The sequence below is a fragment of the Heterodontus francisci genome, chromosome 7 (assembly GCF_036365525.1).
Source record: "Heterodontus francisci isolate sHetFra1 chromosome 7, sHetFra1.hap1, whole genome shotgun sequence".
Classification (NCBI taxonomy): domain Eukaryota; kingdom Metazoa; phylum Chordata; class Chondrichthyes; order Heterodontiformes; family Heterodontidae; genus Heterodontus; species Heterodontus francisci.
The window spans coordinates 21,842,712-21,865,861 of record NC_090377.1 but is presented as its reverse complement, the minus strand read 5'-3'; the positions used below and the strand labels follow the sequence as shown (position 1 = coordinate 21,865,861).

The 23,150-nt window shown below is 42.6% G+C and overlaps 1 protein-coding gene across 1 annotated transcript in view; it reads left to right on the top strand.

Moving 5' to 3' along the window:
• Nucleotides 1-23,150, top strand: part of LOC137371883 (contactin-associated protein-like 5) — a gene marked incomplete at its 5' end in the record, with an annotated part of 700,863 nt that overhangs the window by 271,146 nt on the left and 406,567 nt on the right. The window contains one exon of the mRNA XM_068034867.1: nt 16,368-16,511. Coding sequence (XP_067890968.1) covers nt 16,368-16,511 — 144 coding nt within the window. The remainder of the gene's footprint in view (nt 1-16,367; nt 16,512-23,150) is intronic.

Here is a 23,150-nt window from a genome sequence, read left to right as displayed (position 1 = left end):
ACAAAATCTGGCATAATCTCTGCAGTAATATTACTTCAGCACACTTTTCACCATAAATTGATACAAGAACTGCTACATGAAGGGGTCTAGAGGAATTATACCCAGGAAAGACAAAACACATAAATAGCTATTCAACAACAACAACTTGTATTTATATAGCACCTTTAACAGAATAAAACATCCCAAGGTGCTTCACAGGAACGTTGTAAAACAAAGTATGACACTGAGCCACATAAGGAGCTTGTCAGTGAGATGACCAAAAGCTTGGCCAGAGGTAGGTTTTAAGGAGCACCTTAAAAGACAAAAGAGAGATAGAGGGGTAGAAAGGTTTCGGGAGGGAATGCCAGAGGTTAGGGCTTTGGCAGCTGAAGGCACGGCCTCCAATGCAGGAGGTCTTAAAATCATGATGCTCAAGAGGCCAGAATTAGAGGAGCACAGATATCTCGGTGGGTTGTGGAACTGGAGTAAATTACAGAGATAAGGAGGGGGTGAGGCCATGGTGGATTGGAAAACAAGGCTGAGAATTTTAAAAACGTGGCATCGCTTAACCAGGAGCCACTGTAGGTCAGCGAACAGAGGTGATGAATGAACAGGACTTGGTGCGATTAAGGATTCGGACGGCAGAGTTTTTGGATGACCTCAAGTTTACGGAGAGTGGAATGCAAGAGGCTGGCCAGGAGTATGTTGGAAAAGTCAAGTCGAGAGGGAACAAAGTCATGGGTGAGGGTTTCATTGGCAGACTAAAGTGATTGGTAGAAGGATTAAAAGGGAGATGAGGAAAACATTTTTCACCCAGAGGGTGGTGGGGATTTGGAACTCACTGCCTGTGAGGGTAGTAGAAGCAGAAACCCTCAACTCATTTAAAAGGTGTCTGAATATGCACCTCAAGTGCCGTAACCTGCAGGACTACGAACCCAATGCTGGAAGGTGAAATTAGGCTGGGTGTCTCATTTTTCGGCCAATGCAGACATGATGGGCCAAGTGGCCTTTTTCTGTGCCATAAATATTCCATGATTCTATGAGCTGAGGCAACAACCATGGGCAAAATGTGTGAGTAGCATATAAAATGAAAAATAAATTCCTTGATTTACACAAGGAACCAACATCAGTACAATTATCAGCATTGTATAACTTGTTACGACCAAGTGAGGAGGGCTCTAGGGATTCCTCTCAGCCTTTGCCTGGTTTACCGTAACAGGGCTTAATTTTAAAAACACCGTGTTTTAGCTCCCCCTTAGTGAATCCTTGTTCACTGCTCTAATTGTAAGGCAAAGAAATAAAACAGGTTTCCTTAGATTTAAACAAGAAAGGTAGAAGTTTATTACTCTTAAACTCTAATCTGGTTAACGACTACAAATATGTGACGCGACCACGCTAGCATACATACACGATAAACACACACGCAGATAGAGACAGAAAAAGTGGAAGGAATAAAAGGGGAAAGGTTTGAGGCAATGTCTGGTAGTTACATGTCCTTTAAGTTCAATGTGGAGTGTTTGGTTGCCGGTCAGTCCTGCTGTTCATTGGGGCCCAGTTCACGCTTCAACTTGTTTTGATGTCTTTTCTCTCTTGAGGTTTACGTGTCTTCCGTGGATCCGGTGGCTTGGAAGAAAGTGAAATCGAGAGACAGCCAGGCGAGAGACTTGCTTGTTTCAGCTCACAGTTCAAACAGCCTTCTGTGTCTCTGTGGCACAATTAAAATAAAAAAAAAGGTTCCCAGCAGGTTAGTCATGTGACTAGCTGGTTTGACCACTTCTGTTTGTGCATTCCGCCATCTTAGAAGTCATCCTGGAATGTGAGCTTCCTTACCTTCAATGACTGGTGATCAAAGTCCATTGCGGGTTAAGTGGACCAGGGAATAGTCCTTTGTCTCCACAAGCACTGTCTGTTAGTATGCAAATGTCTTTCCAGCTGCATGTCTGGTGATTTTTTAACAAGTAATTTCTTCACTCCAGCAACAGTTTAAAATCAATGTTCATGACAAAATTAGTATGCCTCATTCTTGGCAGGTGAAGGTCTGCATGACAAACTCTAAATCCCAATCATAATGCAGCATTAATTCAAGTTCCAGTTTCCCTTTCCACTCCTCAATCTTTTACAAGCCAGTATCAAATCTGACAAATTGCCCCCGTTTGAATTTTTGTTTTTATTTTGAAGAGATGAGATGTTACAAATCAAGGATGTCAACTAAATTTTAAGCAGGTTTATTTGACTTAATATTTTAGCAACATATAAGCCATTATTAGTCTGTCTTCTACAATGTAACATAAAATTATTGTAATACAGTGTTTCACTCGGTTTAGAGTAATAATAGGGAATAATAACTTCTTTTCTTAAAGGCTGCGCACAGTTTTAGAGCCTATGTGTAATAAAACATATCTTATTAATAAAGATAATTGTGGTATTGTAATGCTAAACAGAACTTTACAACTTTTGCTTTAAACATTTAAATGAATTCAATTCCATTCTGCGACTAAACTATCAATTACATTCAGAGCATTTCACATTTTACCAATAACTTCTGCATTGATATAATGCCTTATGTTTTCTTGGAAACAGGTTAACATAATCAATTGAAGTGTAGTGAATACGGTCATGTAGTCATATATGGCAGCTTTTGTAGGCACAGCGAGTTCCCACATATAGAAAGTATGACGGGAAAAGTTGAAAGGAACTAAAAATGACAATTTTAAATTATATTTTGCTTAGGCTTTTGCTTCCATTGTTGAGCTAAAACTGAGTTCAAACTCATATCTGTAAAATTGATAAGAACATCTTTGTAGTAGAAATATTCTAACTTTAATAATCTGGTGTGTTTACAAGTTATCTCTTACATGGAATTATAGAATCCTGAAAGTCTATTGTGGCCCAGAATGAAGCATAAATGAATCTTCTCCCAGTTGGTAGAAATAGCTACTAGATTGCTGTGGATATGGTATCCATTTGTCTTTAGTTGACATTGCAAGGTGAGACACAGTCGCAGTGGGATCTATCATAAACTAGATTTGATTCCAGTCTGGAATGCCTGTAATGTAGATCGCAATAGATGCCCATGTATTTAACTCATAACTCAAAATGCAATTTCTGAGGTTATTTTTTTTACCAATTACATCTAACCTGAGAAGAAAATATATATTTGTTTGGTTTACTGACACTTTTTCAAAATTGCAATATGAATGTTATCTTTCACTCTATGATTGAACAGATAGACATCAAGATGTTGGAAAATTGCATTGCATGTTTATAACTATTGCTAGTTTATCATTGTCCTGTAATAGAGATGAACCAACTGATTGCTCATGAAATTATTGAAGTTCTTATATGTCCATGAAATGTAACTCAAAATTTTCCCTGATGTCTCAGCAAGTTTATGCAGTGAATAGCTGAGACATGTAAACCTAGAAAGTTCTAAATCTGATCTTCAGTCTGCGCTGGGTTATCCAGTTCAGCAGAAGGATGCTACACAATTTCCCTCAACAATCCTTTGTAAGGGAGAGGAATAAAGGTTCCTCCTCATGATCATTATCCTATGATTCCTACTGAAAATGCATGTATGTGGATAACAGGTGAGGGCTGGTTTGGGATGTACTGTGATTTCCCTCCACTATCAATTATCAAATTATCACAATCACTATCGGTTGTTTTGCTATTTGAAAGTTTGCTTCAAAATCTAGTCCAATGCTCCAGTGCAGTACTGAGGGAGTGCTGCAATGTTGTAAGTGCCATCTTTCAAATGAGATGTTAAATTTCTCAGTTGGATGTCAAAGGTCCCATGACACTATTTCGAAGAAGAGCATGGGGAGTTCTCCCTGGTGAACTGGCTAATATTTATCCCTCCACCAATAACATTAAAGTAGATTTTCTGATGTTTGCTGTTTGTGGGACCTTGCTGTGTGCAAATTGAATGCTGTGTTTCTTACATTACAGCAGTGACTCCACTTCAAATGTACTTTATTAGTTATAAAGTGCTTTGGGATGTCCCTGAGGTCATGAAAGGAACTATATAAATGCAAGTCTTCCTTTTTTCAAACTGGAAATAGATTAATAAATATGTGCAATTTTTAAAATATTGGCCATTATAAAGCTGCTTAAAACTGTCAATCAACAGTTGGTGACAATGTCAAAATCTTGACTGAACTGGTGAATAAGTGTCCAGATGGTAGCACTAATTGTAATAGTTACACAAGTGCAGAGTGGTCCATCAGTGATTCATGTTAAGGTCAATCTTCAAGTAAAGAGCAAGTTTATGTTCCAACTGTTCCACATCTGACAGTTAAATTGCATTTAATGAGCTTGGTGCAATGCAAACTCATGGAGACACAGAACAGGAGGATTCTAGGTTCAACACCTGCTCTGTGTTGTATTAGCAGACTTCACATGAGGCAGCTGTAGTGGTGTTATAATTGTCTGCAGTATTGCAGTGGTGGGGATGGGGGAAAATCATATTGATTGCGATCTAGTTATCCCTGCTGGAAAACATACTTTTGTGTACATCCTATTTTTGTAGCTACAGAAATAAAGCAGTGTTTTGGTGTGCCACTTAAATTTTTCATATCAGGGTAGTAATAGTTATGAATTATGCCCATTTTTGGATGTAAAATGGGTGCAAGTCATTCTAATTTAGCATTGGTCCCACTACTAAATTCATGGACCCCTTATTTTAGGCATCCCAGATGTAAATTAGGGGTCTAACACCTGTTGAAGCCCACAATCCAGGAATTAGTCAGTGATGATCGGGACAGGCTTTGGGCCCATTCAGTATTTTTCAGCGGCCAGCCACAAAGTAAGTTCATTTTTTTATGCTTAAAAAAAATTTCCGGTGGTGCCGTAAGGAGCAGAAGCGTTAATTTCTCCCCACCAATCCCTGTAGCCCGTCCCAATGCCCCTCCTCCCAAGACTCACTTGACAGCCACTGTCAGTAAGGCAGGTGGCCCGAGATCCATTTCTTCGCTCGGATGTGCCAGTGGAGGGTCAATGAGATCTGAGGACCAATTTCCAATGATCCTTGACCCTCTCAGTTTAGTTGTGTGCCAGTCTCAAAAACGGGGCCAGACCAGTAGATGGCCTTTCGCTGGTCACACACTCACAGCATTTAAAGAGTTGGGCTGAGTTTTATGCTCTTAAAACTTTTACAAGCCCACACTTGCTAGCAGTGTGAAATTCTTTGACCCAATGGTGCATTTGAAATTCAGGTGCAAGGTGCTCACAATTTGTGACCATATTGTTCAGAAAATTATGGACAGCACATGCCCCGATTTCTGCTATGCATTTCCAGCGGGGAGCCTGCTTTGTAAAATTATCTCTAAGGCACTGTCAAAACTAGGAGGCAGAGCAGTGAGTGAAAAAACTGAGGCAAATCAATGGTAAGCATTAGTTTCTATTCAAAGCATTGCCACTTAGGTTGGTTTGCATGACTTCTTTTGTCCTTGTACTTTTCCTGTTTGTTTACTGTTAGCACCGCCTGCTGCACACATACCTCATTGAAATTCACTAAAATCCATAACTGCTGAGTAAAATCAACTTCAATCGTTAAAAAGTATTCTCAAGAAATCAATCAGCAGAATGCAAAGTCTTTCATATCAGCAACTCATCACAATTGTTATTTTGGAATTCTTGAGTATTACGCTGAAATATTTTAGGTAACAAATTTACTGGTAATTAAAACTCCTTTGTGTCTGATCTGTGGTTCACCAGTTAACGCCACGGCTTAGTTGGTAGCACTCTTGCCTTTGAGTTGGAAAGTTACAGATTCAAATCACTCCAGTATAAAAATCAAAAGGGACGCTCCAGTGTAGTATTGAGGGAATGCTGCAATGTCAGAGGTGCCATCTTTAGGATGAAATGTTAAACCAAGGCCCCGTGTACTCTGTTAGGTGGATGTAAAAGGTCTTGTGACACTATTTCAAAAGACAGTAGGGAAGATGTCCTGGCCAATGTGTATTCTCAATCAACATCACAAAAACAGACTATCAGGTCATTATCACATAGCTGTTTGTGGGAGCTTGCTGTGCACAAAATTGGCTGCCTCATTTCCTACAGTACAACAGTGACTACACTCCAAAAGTAAAGTGTTTCGGGCATCCTGAGGCTGTGGACGGTGCGATATAAATGCACTTCTTTCTTTACAATAGTTCTTAATACATTTAAAACATGAGTTAATGACTGTTAAAAAGCCAACAAGGAAAGTTAAATCTTGCCTTGTAGTATAGGATCAAAGCAGTCTGTTTTGGGAGAGGCAATTGTCCCTTAAGCTACAATGTAAAGACTACAACATTATTTACCTACAAGGTAGTCATGAATGGCACTTTCTCTCAATAGCGATGATTCCTTTATTTCAGTGCAGTGGGGTGTTAACTTTGTATCTTGTTATGTTGATATTGTGAAAATAATGTAATTTTTCACCTGATACCTTATTTTGAATGTTGACACTTTTTGATTTATTGCACTCTCAAACTGAAAAATAAAATGCCTGCATAAAACAGAAGGATCTAATTGGCTGCTCAATGTTTCCTAAGTTAATACCCGAACCAAAATCTGTGAGACCTTGCCGCTACTGATGACATAATGCATAATATGACAATCCTTTACAAAACTTCATCTGCTTTGATGACATGAACAACAACAAATTGTATTTCTATCGCACTTTTAACATAGTATAACGTCTCAAGGCGCTTCACAAGAGTGTTATGAATAAATATTTGGCACCGAGCCACATAAGGAAATATCAGGACAGGTGACCAAAAAGAGCTCAAAGAGGTAGGTTTTAAGGAATGTCTTAATGGAGGAAAGAGTTGCCAATGGTGGAGCAAATTAAAATCAGGGATGCTCAAGGTGCCAGAATTGGGTGAGGACATGGAGGGATTTGAAAGCAAGGATGAATTTTAAAAACTGAGGTGCTGCCAGATCTGGATCCAATGTAGGTCAGTAAGCATAGGGGTGATGGGTGAACGGGACTTGGTGCAATTCAAATATGAGCTGCAGAGTTTTGGATGAGTGTAAATTTATGCAGGGTGAAAGATAGGAGACCGATTTGAAAAGTCAAGTCTAGAGGTAATAATTGTATGGATGAAGCTTTTAGCAGATGTGCTGAGTGAGTGTAGAGTCAGACGATGTTACAGAGGTGAAAGTAGGCAGTCTTGGTAATGGTGTGCATATGTGGTTGGAAGCTCATCTCAGGGTCAATTACAACAGCAGAAAAGCTATTGCAGCTCCACCGAGGCATCCTGCATCAATCCAAGCAAACAACACAAGAGTACCAGCAGCAAAACAGCACAGACTGCTGCTACCATTGCCTGTGGATCTTCCTCCCAGACAGTGTTGTCAGCTGTAACATTATCACTTTGTGCACAATTTCAGTTGCTGAACCAGTGACATGGAAAAATATATTAGCCCTGGGAAGGCTCTGAGCTTCCTGATCACTGCCCGCACTAGGGTCAAGTCTGTTTAACATCCCATTACTCTGGGCAGTATCTTGTTGTCCATGTCGCATGAAAACCTCAGTGACAAAGGCATTTGTATTGAACTTTGACTGACAGCCGACAGGAAATGGAATATAAGTGACTATATCAAATATTTTTTGCCCATTTCTTATATTGTTCAGTGTTCGATTTTTTAGAGCAAAAGATTGATGTGCAATTTACATATTTACCTGTAAGAGTGCAGCGGTATCTTTAAATATACAAAATTTGACAGCTGCCATAACTAAAAATATTCACAAATTATGTTTCATTTTTCGTGTTGTAAATCAGAACATTAGAACAATTACTAAAAGATACAAATGTCAGCCCAGTATTTCTAGTCCCTGGCATATTCCAGCACATAAATCTTACAATGCCAGGGCAATCCATTGAGATTGTATTTACATTCAGAATACATCGATCAAGAGACAAGAGCCATGTAGCAAAAGCGACAAGAAGAAGAACTTGTATTTATATAGCGCCTTTAACGTAAGCATCCCAAGGCCCTTCAGGGGGAGGTTATCAAACAGAATTTGACACCAAGCCAGATCAGGAGGCATTAGGGAAGATGGTCAAACAAGTAGGTTTTAAACAGCATCTTAAAGAAAGGAAAGAGAGGGAGAAAGGTGGAGAAATTTACAGAGGGAATTTCAGAGCTTAGGGCCTTTCAACTGAAGGCACAGCCACCAATAATGGAGTGATTAAAATCAAAGATGCTCAAAGCAGGAGGCAGAGGGTGTTGGTCGAGGGTTGTTTTTGCGACCAGTGGTGTACCGCAGGGATCGGTGCGGGGACCCTTGCTGTTTGTAGTGTACATTAATGATTTAAATGTGAATATAGGAGATGTGATAAGTAAGTTTGCAGATGATACGAAAATTGGTGCTGTCGTAAATAGTGAGGAAGAAAGCCTTAGATTACAGGATGACATAGATGGGCTGGTAAGAATGGGCGGAGCAGTGGCAAATGGAATTTAATCCTGAGAAGTGTAAGGTGATGCATTTTGGGAGGACTAACAAGGCAAGGGAATATACAATGGATGGTAGGACCATAGGAAGTACAGAAGGTCAGAGGGATCTTGGTGTACTTGTCCATAGAGCACTGAAGGCAGCAGCACAGGTAGATAAGGTGGTTAGGAAGGCATATAGGATACTTGCCTTCATTAGCCGAGGCACAGAATATAAGAGCAGGGAGGTTATGATGGAGCTGTTTAAAACACTAGTTAGGCCACAGCTGGAGTACTGTGTACAGTTCTGGGCACCAGACTATAGGAAGGATGTGATTGCACTGGAGAGGGTGCAGAGGAGATTCACCAGGATGTTGCCTGGAATGGAGCATTTCAGCTAAGAAGAGAGACTGAAACGGCTAGGGTTGTTTTCCTTAGAACAGAGAAGGCTGAGGGGGAGACATGATTGAGGTATACAAAATTATGAGGGGCATTGATAGGTTAGATAGGAAGAAGCTTTTTCCCTTAGCAGAGGGGTCAACAACCAGGAGGCATAGATTTGAGGTAAAGGGCAGGAGGTTTAGAGGGGATTTGAGGAAAATTCTTTCCACCCAGAGGTTGGTTAGAATCTGGAACGTACTGCCTGAAGAGGTGGGAGAGGCAGGAAACCTCACAACATTTAAGAAGTATTTAGATGAGCACTTGAAAAACCATAGCATACAAGGCTACGGGCCAAGTGCTGGAAAATGGGATTAGAATAGTTAGGTGCTTGATGGCCAGCCAGGACACGATGGGCCAAAGGACCTGTTTCTGTGCTGTATAACTGTCTGACTCTAAGATGCTAGAACTGGAGGAGGGCAGGTATCTGAGGATTGTAGGGTTGGAGAAGATTATAGAGGTAGAGAGGGGCAAGGCCACAGAAGGATTTGAAAACAAGGATTAGCATTTCAAAATCTAGGCATTGCTTAACCAGGACAGCACAGGTTACGGAGGTGAAAATAGGCCAGCCTAGTGATGGTGTGGATATGTGGTCAGATGTACGTGGTCAGACGTTCATCATGGAGTCAAATATGGCACCAAGGTTGCAAACAATCTGGATCAACACCAGGGACAGTCGTCAAGGTGTGGAATGGAGTCGATGGCTAGGGAACAGAGTTGGTGAGGGGGATCAAAATCAGTGGCTTCAGTTTTCCCAATATTTAGTTGGAGAGAATTTATGTTCATCCTGTACTGGCAATTGAATAAGCAGAGCGGCAATTTAGAGACAGTGGAGGGATTGAAAGACGTGGAAGTGAGGTAGAGCTGGGTGTTGTCAGCGTACATGTGGAAACTAACGTTGTGCTTTTGGATGATGTCGTTGAGGGGTGGCATGTAGATGAGATATAGGAGGGGGCCAAAGATAGATCCTTGGGGGATTCCAGAGGTAATGGTGTGGGATTTGGAAGGGAAACCATTGCAGGTGATTCTATGGTTATGATTGGATAGGTAGGAATGGGACCAGGTGAGTGCAGTCCCACCCAGCTGGATGATGGTGGAGAAGCATTGGAGGAGGATGGTGTGATGTCTGTTGTGAGGAAGGTGTTAGAATCGATCATTAAGGAGGCTATAGCTGGGCACTTTGAAAAACTCAAGGTAATTGGAAATAGTAAGCATGGCTTTGTGAAAGGGAGATCATGTTTAACCAATTTATTGGACTTCTTTGAAGGAGTAACATGTGCCGTGGATTAAGGGAGCCCATTGGCGTACTGTACTTGGATTTCCAGAAGGCATTTGACAAGGTGACACATAAAAGGTTGCAGCACAAAGTAGGAGCTCATTGTGTAGGGGGTAACATATTAGCATGGATAGAAGATTGGCTGGCTAGCAGAAAACAGAGAGTATGCATATACTTGCTCTTTTCTGATTGGCAGATTGTGATGAGTGGAATCCCGCAGGGGTCTGTGATGGGGCCTCTACTTCTTACAATTTATATCAATGACTTAGATGACGAGAGCGATGGCATGGGAGCTAAATTTGCAGATGACATAAAGATAGACAGGAAAATATGTTGGTGAAGAGGACATAAGGAGCTTGCAGACCAATATAGATAGATTGACTGAGTGGGCAGAAATCTGGCAGATGGTGTATAATGTGGGAAAATGTGATGTTGTTCACTTTAGCAGGAAGAATAAAAAAGCAGAGTATTACTTAAATGGAGAACAACTGCAGAACTCTGAGGTGCAGAGAGATCTAGGTGTTCTCGTGCATGAATCACAAAATGTTAGTATGCAGGTACAGCAAGTAATAAAGAAGGCTAATGGAATGCAATTATGAGAGGAATTGAAAATAAAAGTAAGGAAGTTATGCTTCAGTTATACAGGGCATTGTTGAGACCACATCCCGAATGCTGTGTGCTGTTTTGGTCCCCTTATTTAAGGAAGGATGTGAATGCATTGGATATGGTTCAGAAGAGGTTCACTAGATTAATACCTGGAATGAACGGGTTGTCTTATGAGAAAAGGTTTGACAGACTGGGCTTGTTTTCACTGGAGTTTGGAAGAGTGAGGGAAGACCTGATTGAAGTTTATAAGATCCTGAATGGTCTTGACAAGGTGGATGTGGAAAGGATGTTTCCTCTTGTGGGTGAGTCCAGAACTAGGGGACACTATTTTAAAATTAGGGGTTTCCTTTTTAGGACAGAGATGAGGAGAAATTTTTTCTCTCACGGGTTGTGCGACTTTGGAACTCTCTGCCTCAGAAGGTGGTGGAGGCGGATACATTGAATAATTTTAATGTGGAGGTAGATAGATTCTTGTTAGGCAAGGTAATCAAAGGTTATCGGGGGTAGATGGGAGTGTGGAATTCGAGACACAAACAGATCAGCTATGATCTTACTGAATGACAGAGCAGTCTAGATGGGCCGAATGGCTGTCTTCTGCTCCCAATTCGTATGTTTGCATGCATGTTCAACCGTGTCAAATGTTGCAGAGAGGTAAGAAAGACAAAGAGGGAAAGTTTAATTCTGTCAAAGTCACAAAGGATGTCATTGGTGACTTTGATAAGAGTCGTTTCAGTACTGTGTCAGGGGCGGAAACCTGATTGGAGGGATTCAGATATGGAGTTCCAGGGAAGATGGGGATGGATATGGGAGACATTAGGACATTTAATGACTTTGGAAAGAAAAGGGAGGTTGGAGATGGGGGTGGTAGTTTGCAAAGAACAGATGTCTCAAGGAGTGGTTATTTATGGAGAGCGATGATAACAGTGGATTTGAAGGAGAGGGGTTCTGAGGAGAGATAACTATTAACAGTACCAGCTAACATGGGAATCAGGAAGGTCAACAGTTTAGTGGGAATGGGGTCAAGGGAGTAGGAGTTGGATCTCATGGACAAGATGAGCTCAGAGAGGGCATGAGGGGAGAGAGGAGAGAAAGTAGAGAAAGATGCAAGTTCAGGGCTGGATAAGGGAGGAACCTTAGAGGAAATTTGGTCTGGTGGGCTTAGGAAAGGGAGGGAAGTGGCAAAGGCAGCTGATAGAATGGTCTCAATCTTAGAAGTCGATGAACTCCTCACGTTTTATGTTGAAGGTGAGATTGGAAGAGACAGGGGAGAGTAGACAAATGTTGCTGGGGGTTATTTTTGCATTCTAGATGATCTTGGAATAGGGACCAATTTTGGCAGACAAAAGTAGGACCCAATTGGGCTTTATATCGTCCAGTGAGATCTGGTAGTGAATGGCTAAACCAGTTGTCCTCCATGTCCGTTCATGTGCATCCCTTGGATTTAAGGGAGTGGTGATGAGGGCTGTACAAGGGGCAATGACCAGGCTGAGAGAGATAGTAATGGTTTTAATGGAGCAGCGAAGGTGGAGATGAGGGTGTAGTTGAGTGGATTAGTAGCTGCAAAAATGTCATGGCGAGTGGAGGGCGAAAGGTTAGAGTTGGGATTTTGAAAGTGCAGTTGTAAGTGAATTGGGGGAGAGTTTTTTCAAGGGGCAGACACAGAGGGAAGTAGGGTTGGGAGGTGGAAAGGGGCTGGGAATGGAGAGTGATAGAAGGAAGTGACCATAGATGTCCTTACCTGTTTTCGACATAATGGGGGGAACAAGGTCACATGAGATGGCAAGCTGTGACTATGGGGAGGGGAGTTTATATGGAGGGAGAGATTAATGGAGGGCAAGAAGGAAGTGTACTCAAAGGAGAGAGAGCATGATGTTAATGGGGAATAAAGATCAATTTTCTCTGCCCCAGCAGGATGCTTTAGCTCCAATCTCAGAATAGCATACCCTACTGTGCTAGCCTTATTTCCCACAGTGACCATCCATCATATCTGTGGTCTTCCTGAGCAAGACTGTACACTTAGTGTAAATTACTGGAGAATTATGGACAATTTTGGACGGGAATTAGGATTGTTCAAACTTAGTTTCTGAGCGCAGGCAGAGGTAGAAATTCAGGCCATCATTTGGGCTGGAACTGAACCAGGGGTGCAGTATTCAAACTCAATATACTATCCAGTACTTAAACCTAAGCCTGGGAATTTCATTCTTTCTTCTTAAGGCAGAATTTGGCAGAAGATCAATAGAGGTACTGTATTCATGTGGAACTCAGACCCACTGGGTTCCCGCCCCTTTAGTTCTCCAGTGGTAAATTCCAGTCAAAGGGGGATGTGTGCTTATTCTGCCCGTCCTTCCACCATATCGAAAACAAGTATGGAGTCATCTTAAAATTAGAGCTGGACCATTCAGGAGTGAAGTCGGGGAACTTTTTCCACAGAGGGTAGAAAAGATGTTGATTTCTCTCCCTCAAAATGCTGTGGATGCTGAGTCAACTGAAATTTTCAAGACTTGAGGACATCAAAGGATTATGAATCAGGGTGAACAAATGGAGTTGAGCTACAGAGTAACCATATTCTACTTGAAAGGTGGAGTTGGCACAAAGGATTGAATAGCCTACTCCTCTTCCTTTGTTCCTCCCCGAGCATCCTGCCGCCTAACACTTTCAATAGGCTAGAGGTATCGACTTATGCAAGTAGACATAGGTGGCATTCTGGGATGAAAGATTTGGACTGAAAGGGGGTCATTGCAACTGGCACTGGAGTCCATTTGTATGGTATTAATGATCCAGAATTTGGCCAAAGTGACTGAAGTTCCACCTCAAAATATGGAATCAAGGGGTATGGGCATGTGGCAGGAAGGTGGATTTTTTTTTTATTCATTCATGGGATGTGGGCGACGCTGGCCAGGCCAGCATTTATTGCCCATCCCTAATTGCCCTTGAGAAGGTGATGGTGAGCTGCCTTCTTGAACCGCTGCAGTCCATGTGGGGTAGGTATACCCATAGTGCTGTTAGGAAGGGAGTTCCAGGATTTTGACCCAGCGACAGTGAAGGAACGTCGATATAGTTCCAAGTCAGGATGGTATGTGACTTGGAGGGGAACTTGCAGGTGGTGGTGTTCCCATGTATTTGCTGCCCTTGTCCTTCTAGTTGGTAGAGGTCGCGAGTTTGGAAGGTGCTGTCTAAGGAGCCTTGGTGCATTGCTGCAGTGCATCTTGTAGATGGTACACACTGCTGCCACTGTGCGTCGGTGGTGGAGGGAGTGAATGTTTGTAGATGCGGTGCCAATCAAGTGGGCTGCTTTGTTCTGGATGGTGTCAAGCTTCTTGAGTGTTGTTGGAGCTGCCCCCATTCAGGCAAGTGGAGAGTATTCCATCACACTCCTGACTTGTGCCTTGTAGATGGTGGACAGGCTTTGGGGAGTCAGGAGGTGAGTTACTCACTGCAGGATTCCTAGCCTCTGACCTGCTCTTGTAGCCACGGTATTTATATGGCTAGTTCAGTTTCTGGTCAATGGTAGCCCCTAGGATGTTGATAGTGGGGGATTCAGCGATGGTAATGCCGTTGAATGTCAAGGGGAGATGGTTAGATTCTCTCTTGTTGGAGATGGTCATTGCCTGGCACTTGTGTGGCGAATGTTACTTGCCACTTATCAGCCCAAGTCTGGATATTGTCCAGGTCTTGCTGCATTTCTACACGGACTGCTTCATTATCTGAGGAGTCACAAATGGTGCTGAACATTGTGCAATCATCAGCAAACATCCCCACTTCTGACCTTATGATTTAAGGAAGGTCATTGATGAAGCAGCTGAAGATGGTTGGGCCTAGGACACTACCCTGAGGAACTCCTGCAGTGATGTCCTGGAGCTCAGATGATTGACCTCCAGCAACCACAACCATCTTCCTTTGCGCTAGGTATGACTCCAGCCAGCGGAGGGATTTCCCCCTGATTCCCATTGATTTCAGTTTTGCCATGGCTCCTTGATGCCATACTCGGTCAAATGCTGCCTTGATGTCAAGGGCAGTCACTCTCACCTCACCTCTTGAGTTCAGCTCTTTTGTCCATGTTTGAACCAAGGCTGTAATGAGCTCAGGAGCTGAGTGGCCCTGGCGGAACCTAAACTGAGCATCACTAAGCATGTTATTGCTAAGCAAGTGCTGCTTGATGGCACTGTTGATGACACCTTCCATCACGTTACTGATGATTGAGAGTAGGCTGATGGGGCATTAATTGGCTGGGTTGCATTTGTCCTGCTTTTTGTGTACAGGACATACCTGGGCAATTTTCCACATTGCAGGGTAGATGCCAGTGTTGTAGCTGTACTGGAACAGCTTGGCTAGGGGCACGGCAAGTTCTGGAGCACAGGTCTTCAGTACTATTGCCGGAATATTGTCAGGGCCCATAGCTTTTGCAGTATCCAGTGCCTTCAGTCATTTCTCGATATCACACGGAGTGAATCGAATTGGCTGAAGTCTGGCATCTGTGATGCTGGGGACTTCAGGAGGAGGCCGAGATGGATCATCAACTCGGCACTTCTGGCTGAAGATTGTTGCAAATGCTTCAGCCTTATGTTTCGCATTGATGTGCTGGGCTCCCCCATCATTGAGGATGGAGATATTTGTGGATCCACCTCCTCCTGTTAGTTGTTTAACTGTCCACCACCATTCACAGCTGGATGTGGCAGGACTGCAGAGCTTAGATCTAATCCGTTGGTTATGGGATCGCTTAGCTCTGTCTATCACATGCTGCTTACGCAGCGTTGAGGTAGAAGATCAGCCATGATCTTACTGAATAGCGGAGCAGGCTTGAGGGGTTGTATGGCCAAATCCTGCTCCTATTCCTTATGTTCTTCTGTTCTTATTTTCCTCTGACAGCCCAATTTCTGTCTTTAAGTGCAAATCACTTACACTTCTTTGAAGCCGACTTATTTGCAGTGTTACAAATAAGCACCTTACATTAACCCATTTATGTTACACAACTCAATACCCTGTAACATTGCACATGGGGACACCAGACCAAATGTAGGCTTCAAACAAAGCAGGGTTAGAGAATGGGATAGAGTCAGGACTGGGTGGCGGGGGGCACAGGGTTTAGAGCGGGGGTGAGGATCGGGCATGGTAGGTGATGAATAATTGGACTAGGGCACGTAGACATAATTCAGTCCCCATTTTGAAGACATACACTAAGTTCTTATTGCTATATACATGTAGAAAGTGCACATCCACTGTAGGAATTTTGATATGTTTTAGATGGGTTAATGCCTTTGGTAAGAAAGCACACAGAAATATTGTCAGTTAATCCATTCACGTGTTTGTTACCAGTATTGCACAGTGTGATAGATAACGAAACACCTTTTAAAGAAACAATTTAGGTTTTCATGTGCATATTCGGTTAAACAACAGATGGCATCTACATACATCAGCTCAAAATCAATTCATGACTCTAAACCTCTCAGAAGCACATTGCTATTCATTTGTTATACTAAAACTGTTAAAGATACTGATATCTGAACAAGAATTCATGTATCATGAATAGTGGTGACACAACTGCATAAGTTCAGTGCACAATGTAGTGCCCCCATTTATCATGCTTATTTCAACTTGCTGCTAACAGTAGTGTCTTCGATTTTGTGATGATCTGATTTACATTTTGCAGGTACAGAGCTGAATGATGGACAGTGGCATTCCATCCATTTCAATGCAAGAAGGAATCATGTTAGCATCACACAGGACAACGATGCTGCCTCGACTGTTCATTCAACTGTACAGATTAATTCAGGAAACAGTTACTATTTTGGAGGTAAGAGAGATGTTTTGCTCAGCATCTATTAATTATGCTTATTAGTCATTTTATTTACGATATTGCTGTTTTATGGTCTTATGAATCAGCATGGTGCTATTGAGGCCATCAATAAAATTCACATTAGCAAAGCCACTTTCCTAAGGGAAAGTTCTCAAAAGACTCTTCTGGAGACCCAAGAGTAATCCAATTGCTATCTTCTATTAGTTAAGTATTCACTAAGTCAGGAGAATTTTTTTTTCACACAGAGGACTGTTTTGATCTGGATGTACTGCCTGAAAGTGTGATTAAATCATATTCCATAGGAACTTTTAAAAGGCAACTAGATATGTACTTGAAGGGAAGGGTTATGGGGAAAAAGCTGGGATGTGGGACTAAATTGAACAGCCCTTTCAAAGAGCTAGTACGGGCACAATGGGCAGAGTGGCCCCCTTCTGTGCTGTAAGTTTCTATAATTCTATGACTCCATTATTCAAATCTAGCTGGTTCTTTTCTATAGTGACACTTCCATTGTCCTAATAGCACAAACATCATTACATTCCTTACAATATTTCTGTTCACATTTATCCCTACTGTCCTATTCCTAACCAGATATTCATCCAGCTTTTTTCTTTCAAGAACTTAACTGACCCAGCAGTAACTATTTTCTCTGGGGTCACTTTCACTGTTCCATGCATTGGAGTGGGGGAGAAGGGTATAATAATCTCTAATAAAAACAGTAAATGCAGGAAACACTGCAGGCCAGGCAGCATTTGTGGAGAGAGCATCCGTGGTATGTTGCTTTTGCTTTTGCATTATTGTAATAATCTCTAGCCTTTCTTGAGGTTTGTTAATCTTATAGTCCTATTGCTTCATTCAGTATTCACAGCCAAAGATACTTAACTTGCTTAACATGGAATCATAGAATCATACAGCACAGAAGAAGGCCATTTGGCCCATCGTAGAACCATAGAAACAGAAAATAGGAGCAGGAGTGGGCCATTCAGCCCTTCGTGCCTACACCGCCATTCACTACGATCATGGCTGATCATCCAAACTCAGTACCCTGTTCCCACTTTCTCCCCATATACCTTGATTCCTTTAACCCTAAGAACTATATCTAACTCTTTCTTGAATATATTTAATAATTTGGCCTCAACTATTTTTTGTGACAGAGAATTCCACAGGTTCACCACTCTCTGGGTAAAGAAATCCCTCCTCATCGCAGTACAAAATGGCTTACCCCTTATCCTTAGATTATGACCCCTGATCCTGGACTCCCCCACTATCGGGAACATCCTTCCTGCATCTAGTCTGTCCAGTGCTGTTAGAATTTTGTAGGTTTCTATGAGATCCCCTCTCATTCTTCTAAACTCTAGCGAATACAAGCCTAATCGACCCAATCTCTCTTCGTACGTCAGTCCTGCCATCCAAGGAATCAGTCTGGTGAACCTTTGCTGCACTCCGTCCATGGCAAGAACATCCTTCCTCAGATAAGTAGACTAAAACTGCACACAGTACTCCATATGTGGTCTCACCAAGGCCTTTTAAAATTGCAGCAAGACATCCTTGCTCCTGTACTGGAATCCTCTCGCTATGAAGGCCAACATACCATGTGCCTTCTTAACTGCCTGCTGCACCTGCATGGTTACTTTCAGCGACTGGTGCACAAGGACACCCGTCTCGCTGCACCTCCCCCTTTCCCAATCTATCGCCGTTCAGATGATAATTTTCCTTTCTGTTTTTGCCACCAAAGTTGATAACTTCACATTTATCCATATTATACTGAATCTGCCATGTATTTGCCCACTCACTCAACCTGTCCAAATCACACTGGAGCTTCTCTGTATCCTCCTCACAGCTCACACTCCCACCCAGCTTTGTGTCATCTGCAAACTTGGATATATTACATTTAATTCCCTCATCTATATCATTAATATATATTGTGAATAGCTGGGGTCCTAACACTGATTCCTGCGGTACCCCATTAGTCACTGTCTGCCGCTCGGAAAAAGACTTGCTTATTCCTACTCTTTGTTTCCTGTCTGCCAACCAGTTCTCTATCCATTTCAGTACCTTACCCTGAGTCCCATGTGTTATAATTTTGCACGCTAATGTCTTATGTGGGACCTTATTGAAAACCTTCTGAAAGTCCAAATACACCACATCCACTGGTTATCCCTTATCTATTCTACTAGTTACATCCTCAAAAAATTCTAGTAGATTTGTCAAGCATGATTTCTCTTTCGTAAATCCATGTTAACTTTGTCCGATCATGTCATTGTTTTCCAAGTGCTCTGCTATTACATCTTTTATAATGGACTCTAGCACTTACCCCACTACTTGATGTCAGGCAAACTGGTCTATAATTTTGTGTTTTCTCTCTGCCTCCTTTTTTAAATAGTGGGGTTACATTAGCTACCCTCCAATCCGTTGGAACTGTTCCAGAGTCGATAGAAATTTGAAAAATGACCAGCAATGCATCTACTATTTCAAGGGCCATTTCCTTAAACACTCTAGGATGTAGATTATCAGGCCCTGGGAATTTTTCGGCCTTCAATCCCATCAATTTCCCGAACACCATTTCCCTATTAATACTGATTTCATATAGTTCATCCTTCTCACTAGACCCTATGTTCCCCAACATTTAGAGTCATAGAGTCATAGAATTATACAGCACAGAAACAGGCCCTTCAGCCCATCTTGTCTGTGCCGGCCATCAAGCACCGATCTATTCTAATACCATTTTCCAACACTTGGCCCGTAGCCTTGTATGCTATGGTGTTTTAAGTGCTCATCTAAATACTTCTTAAATGTTGTGAGGGTTCCTGCCTCTACCACCTCTTCAGGTAGTGCATTCCAGATTCCAACCACCCTCTGGGTGAAAAACATTTTCCCTCAAATCCCCTCTAAACCTCCTGCCCCTTACTATGCCCCCTGGTTATTGGACCCCTCCACTAAGACAAAAGGTTTCTTCCTATCTAACCTATCAATGCCCCTCATTATTTTGTATATCTCAATCATGTCCCCCCTCAGCCTTCTCTGCTCTAAGGAAAACAACCCTAGCCTATGCAGTCTCTCTTCATAGCTGAAATGCTCCAGCCCAAGCAACATCCTTGTGAATCACCTCTGCACCCTCTCCAGTGCAATCACATCCTTCCTATAGTGTGGGGTGCCCAGAACTGTACACAGTACTCCAGCTAACTACTGTTTTATTCAGCTCCATCATAACCTCCCTGCTCTTATATTCTATGCCTTGGCTAATAAAGGCAAGTATCCCATATGCCTTCAGGGAGGTAATTTGTTTCATCCTTTGTGAAGACAGAACCAAAGTATGCATTTAATTGGTCTGCCATTTCTTTGTTCCCCATTATAAATCCCCCCCGTTTCTGACTGTCAGGGACCCACATTTGTCTTCACTAATCTTTTTCTCTTCACATATCTATAGAAGCTTTTACAGTCAGTTTTTATGTTCTCTGCAAGCTTACTCTCATACTCTATTTTTGCCTTCTTAATCAATCCCTTTGTACTCCTTCGCTGAATTCTAAACTGCTGTCAATCCTCAGCTTTGCTGCTTGTTCTGGCCATTTTATATTTCTCCTTCTTGGATCTAATACTATCCCTAATTTCTTTTGTAAGCCACGGTTGAGCCCTATACTATAGCCCTGCCACTCTTCTTCCTTCCCTTCTGTGCAACAGAGCCATCCATGGTGCAACGAACTTGGCTGTTGCTGCTTTCTCCTGGTAGTCCATCCCCCCAAACAGTATCCAAATTGGTATATCTGTTTGAGAGGGGGTTGGCCACAGGGCACTCCTGCACTACCTGCTGTGCCTACTACTCCGCCTGGTGGTCACCCAGCCCTTTTCTGCCTGTGCAGCCATTATCTGTGATGTGACCACCTCGCTAAACGTGCTATCCATGCCATCCTCAGCATCACGGATGCTCCACAGTGAATCCACCTGCAGCTCCAGCTCTATAATGTGGGTAGCCAGTAGCTGCAGATGGATACACTTCCTACACACATGGTCATCAGGGACACTGGAAGCGTCCCTGATTTCCCACATAGCGCAGGAGGAGCATATCACGGGTGCGAGCTTTCCTGCCATGACTTATCTTGAGATTAATTAGTTACTCCCTTTAAAAAATACTAATTACACTAGGGGCCTTGTTCTACTCCAAACACTACCCACTACAATCTAAAGTCCTTAATAACAACTGTTACTTACCCAACCAATCACCTTGCAGATTTCCCGTGATGTCACTGTAAGTTTTTTCCCTCTTTCGAATCTCAGCGTGCGGAGACACAACCAGACACATGCCTGTGCTGATTCTTTGGCTGGAATTCTATGGCCGTCTAAAGAGCTGGAAGGTGGTGGTGGGGCGGGGGGCGTAAAATGGAGTGGGAGGCTCGGGGGGCCCTTCCCAGCCTGATCCCGTCTCCACCGCCATTTAATGCAGGGCGGCGGTGCTAAATGGCCCGCCCACCCCAGGACAATCAAGGCCCTTAAGTGGCCACTTAATGACCACTTAACGGCCTCTGCCCACCACCATAGGGATTTTACCCTTGGCAGGCAGGCAGCCCAGTCCCGAGAAAAGCCACCTGTTAAAAGTAGGCAGCTTTCTGACATCCAGGGGAGGCCTGCCTGATCTGGCACCCTGTGCCAGACCCAGGGCTGCCCCCGATTGCCCTCAGTGAGGCCCCAGAAATTTACCAGTCCTCCTGGGCTCCCCAACATCTTCCGTCTTCAGCTGGGTTGCAGTCCCAGCAGTGGCCACCGGGCTGCTAGGACAGAGAGCTGCCGGCCCACTGATTGGCCGACACTCCATTAGGCGGGACTCCCTGCCTCAATGAGATGAAAGTCCTGCCTCAGACAATTAAGGCCTTGGGAACCGCAAAATGCGGTCTGGATCGCAGACCAGGCGGAGGCGGGATCGTCCGCCGAGTGTAAAATTCCAGCCTTTGAAACAGCTATCCAGTTAATCCCACTCCACTGCTCTTTCCCCATAGCCTTACAAATGTTTCTTTTTCAAGTATGTACCCAATTCCCATTTGAAGGTTATTATTGAATCTGCTTCCATCACATTTTCATTCCAAGTCATAACAATTCTACATAAAAACATTTCTTCTCATTTCCACTCTGGTTCTTTTACCAATTACCTTAAATCTTTGTCCTTGTTACTGATCCTGCTACCAGTGGAAGTCTTTATTTACTCTAGCAAAGCTCTTCATAATTTTGAACACCTCTCGGAAATCTCCCTTTAGCCATCTCTATACTAAGGAGAACAATTCCAGCTTCTCTAGTATCTCCACCTAGCATAACATATGTATTATATATACTTTCAGCATTTGAAAGAGACGGATCAGGTCCTCTGTCAATTTCCTTTTGTTCAAAGACAGAAATTAATAAAAGGTATTTATTAGTCAAGATATTTGCATTCCATTGCTGGCTTTCAGAGCCTGATACCCGCTCTGCTCAGGGCAAGCCAATTTCTTAAGTTGGTCTTAAAACAGATATTTGGCCCCTTATAAATACATGCAATAGATAATTATGCCTGTCCTAGCCTGATACCAGAGATTCCTCTATAACACCTGAACCAATATGACATTGGATATGTTTCCAATGCTGTTCAGGTGCAGGTGTAAGATTTGATCGGGGTAACAGATCACTCAAAAGAATTGAAGAGTCACAAGTGATTTAGTTTAAAGGTTTTAAGTAGTTTATTGAGAAGCAACAGCTCAAATACAACACCTAATCAAAATAGTGTTACGGCCACGTGGTGCGATGTGGGTGGTTCTCAATGTTCAACTCCCTACCTGACCACAGCAAGTGTGTTTTCTTGTTAGGGTTTAACCCCTTGGTGTTTTATTTTTCAAAAAAAACAGATGACAGGTTTTCTTATAGGTTTAAAAAAACAGAAAATCAATTGTTTCTTGATCAATAAGTCTTATTCTGAAATTGTCGCAACTTGTGCATCACTTGCACACCTGCATGCAAGAAGAGACAGGTAGACAAGGGAAAAGGGAAAGTGATTTTTAGTGTGGTGGTGGAGGGTGGTGGGGGTGGTCACAATTAACTAGTTGAATTCTCTTGAACATCAATTTGTCACTGGGTGCAGGCCTGAATGATTGTAGATTTCTCTCTTGATTGAAAGTTCAATTGAAGACTGTGGATGACTTCTAGTTCACTGCTGTCTACTGTAGATGTGGGGTTCTACAGCAGGGCATGTGCCTTCTGACTTGCTGGGAAACAAGCTGCTGGATGTTGCTTTCTCTCTGGAATCTCACACTCTAGGCTCCTTTTTTAAGGCCAAGCTATGTTATTTCTCACCTCTGGTAGGAAATACTCCAGTCTCATCCCATGGTGATCACACAATGGTCCAGGACATGGCTATTTCACACCTTCTTTGTTTCAGAAGAAGACATTCAGTTCTGGAATGTTTTAGGATGGATGCAATTGACACCTCTTAGCTTTGACGATTTGTCCTTTGTCCTTGTCAGACAATTTGAATATACAAAGCCTAAGCTTTTTTCTTCAGTGGCCATTTTGTATACATTGTTCACTTTTAAAATAAAGGTTCATTTTTGAAAAGAAAGTCTCTCCCTCCACCTGGACGCCTCCCTCTGGCCTGTTATCCAGTTTTGATCTTTTCTTTGAGAA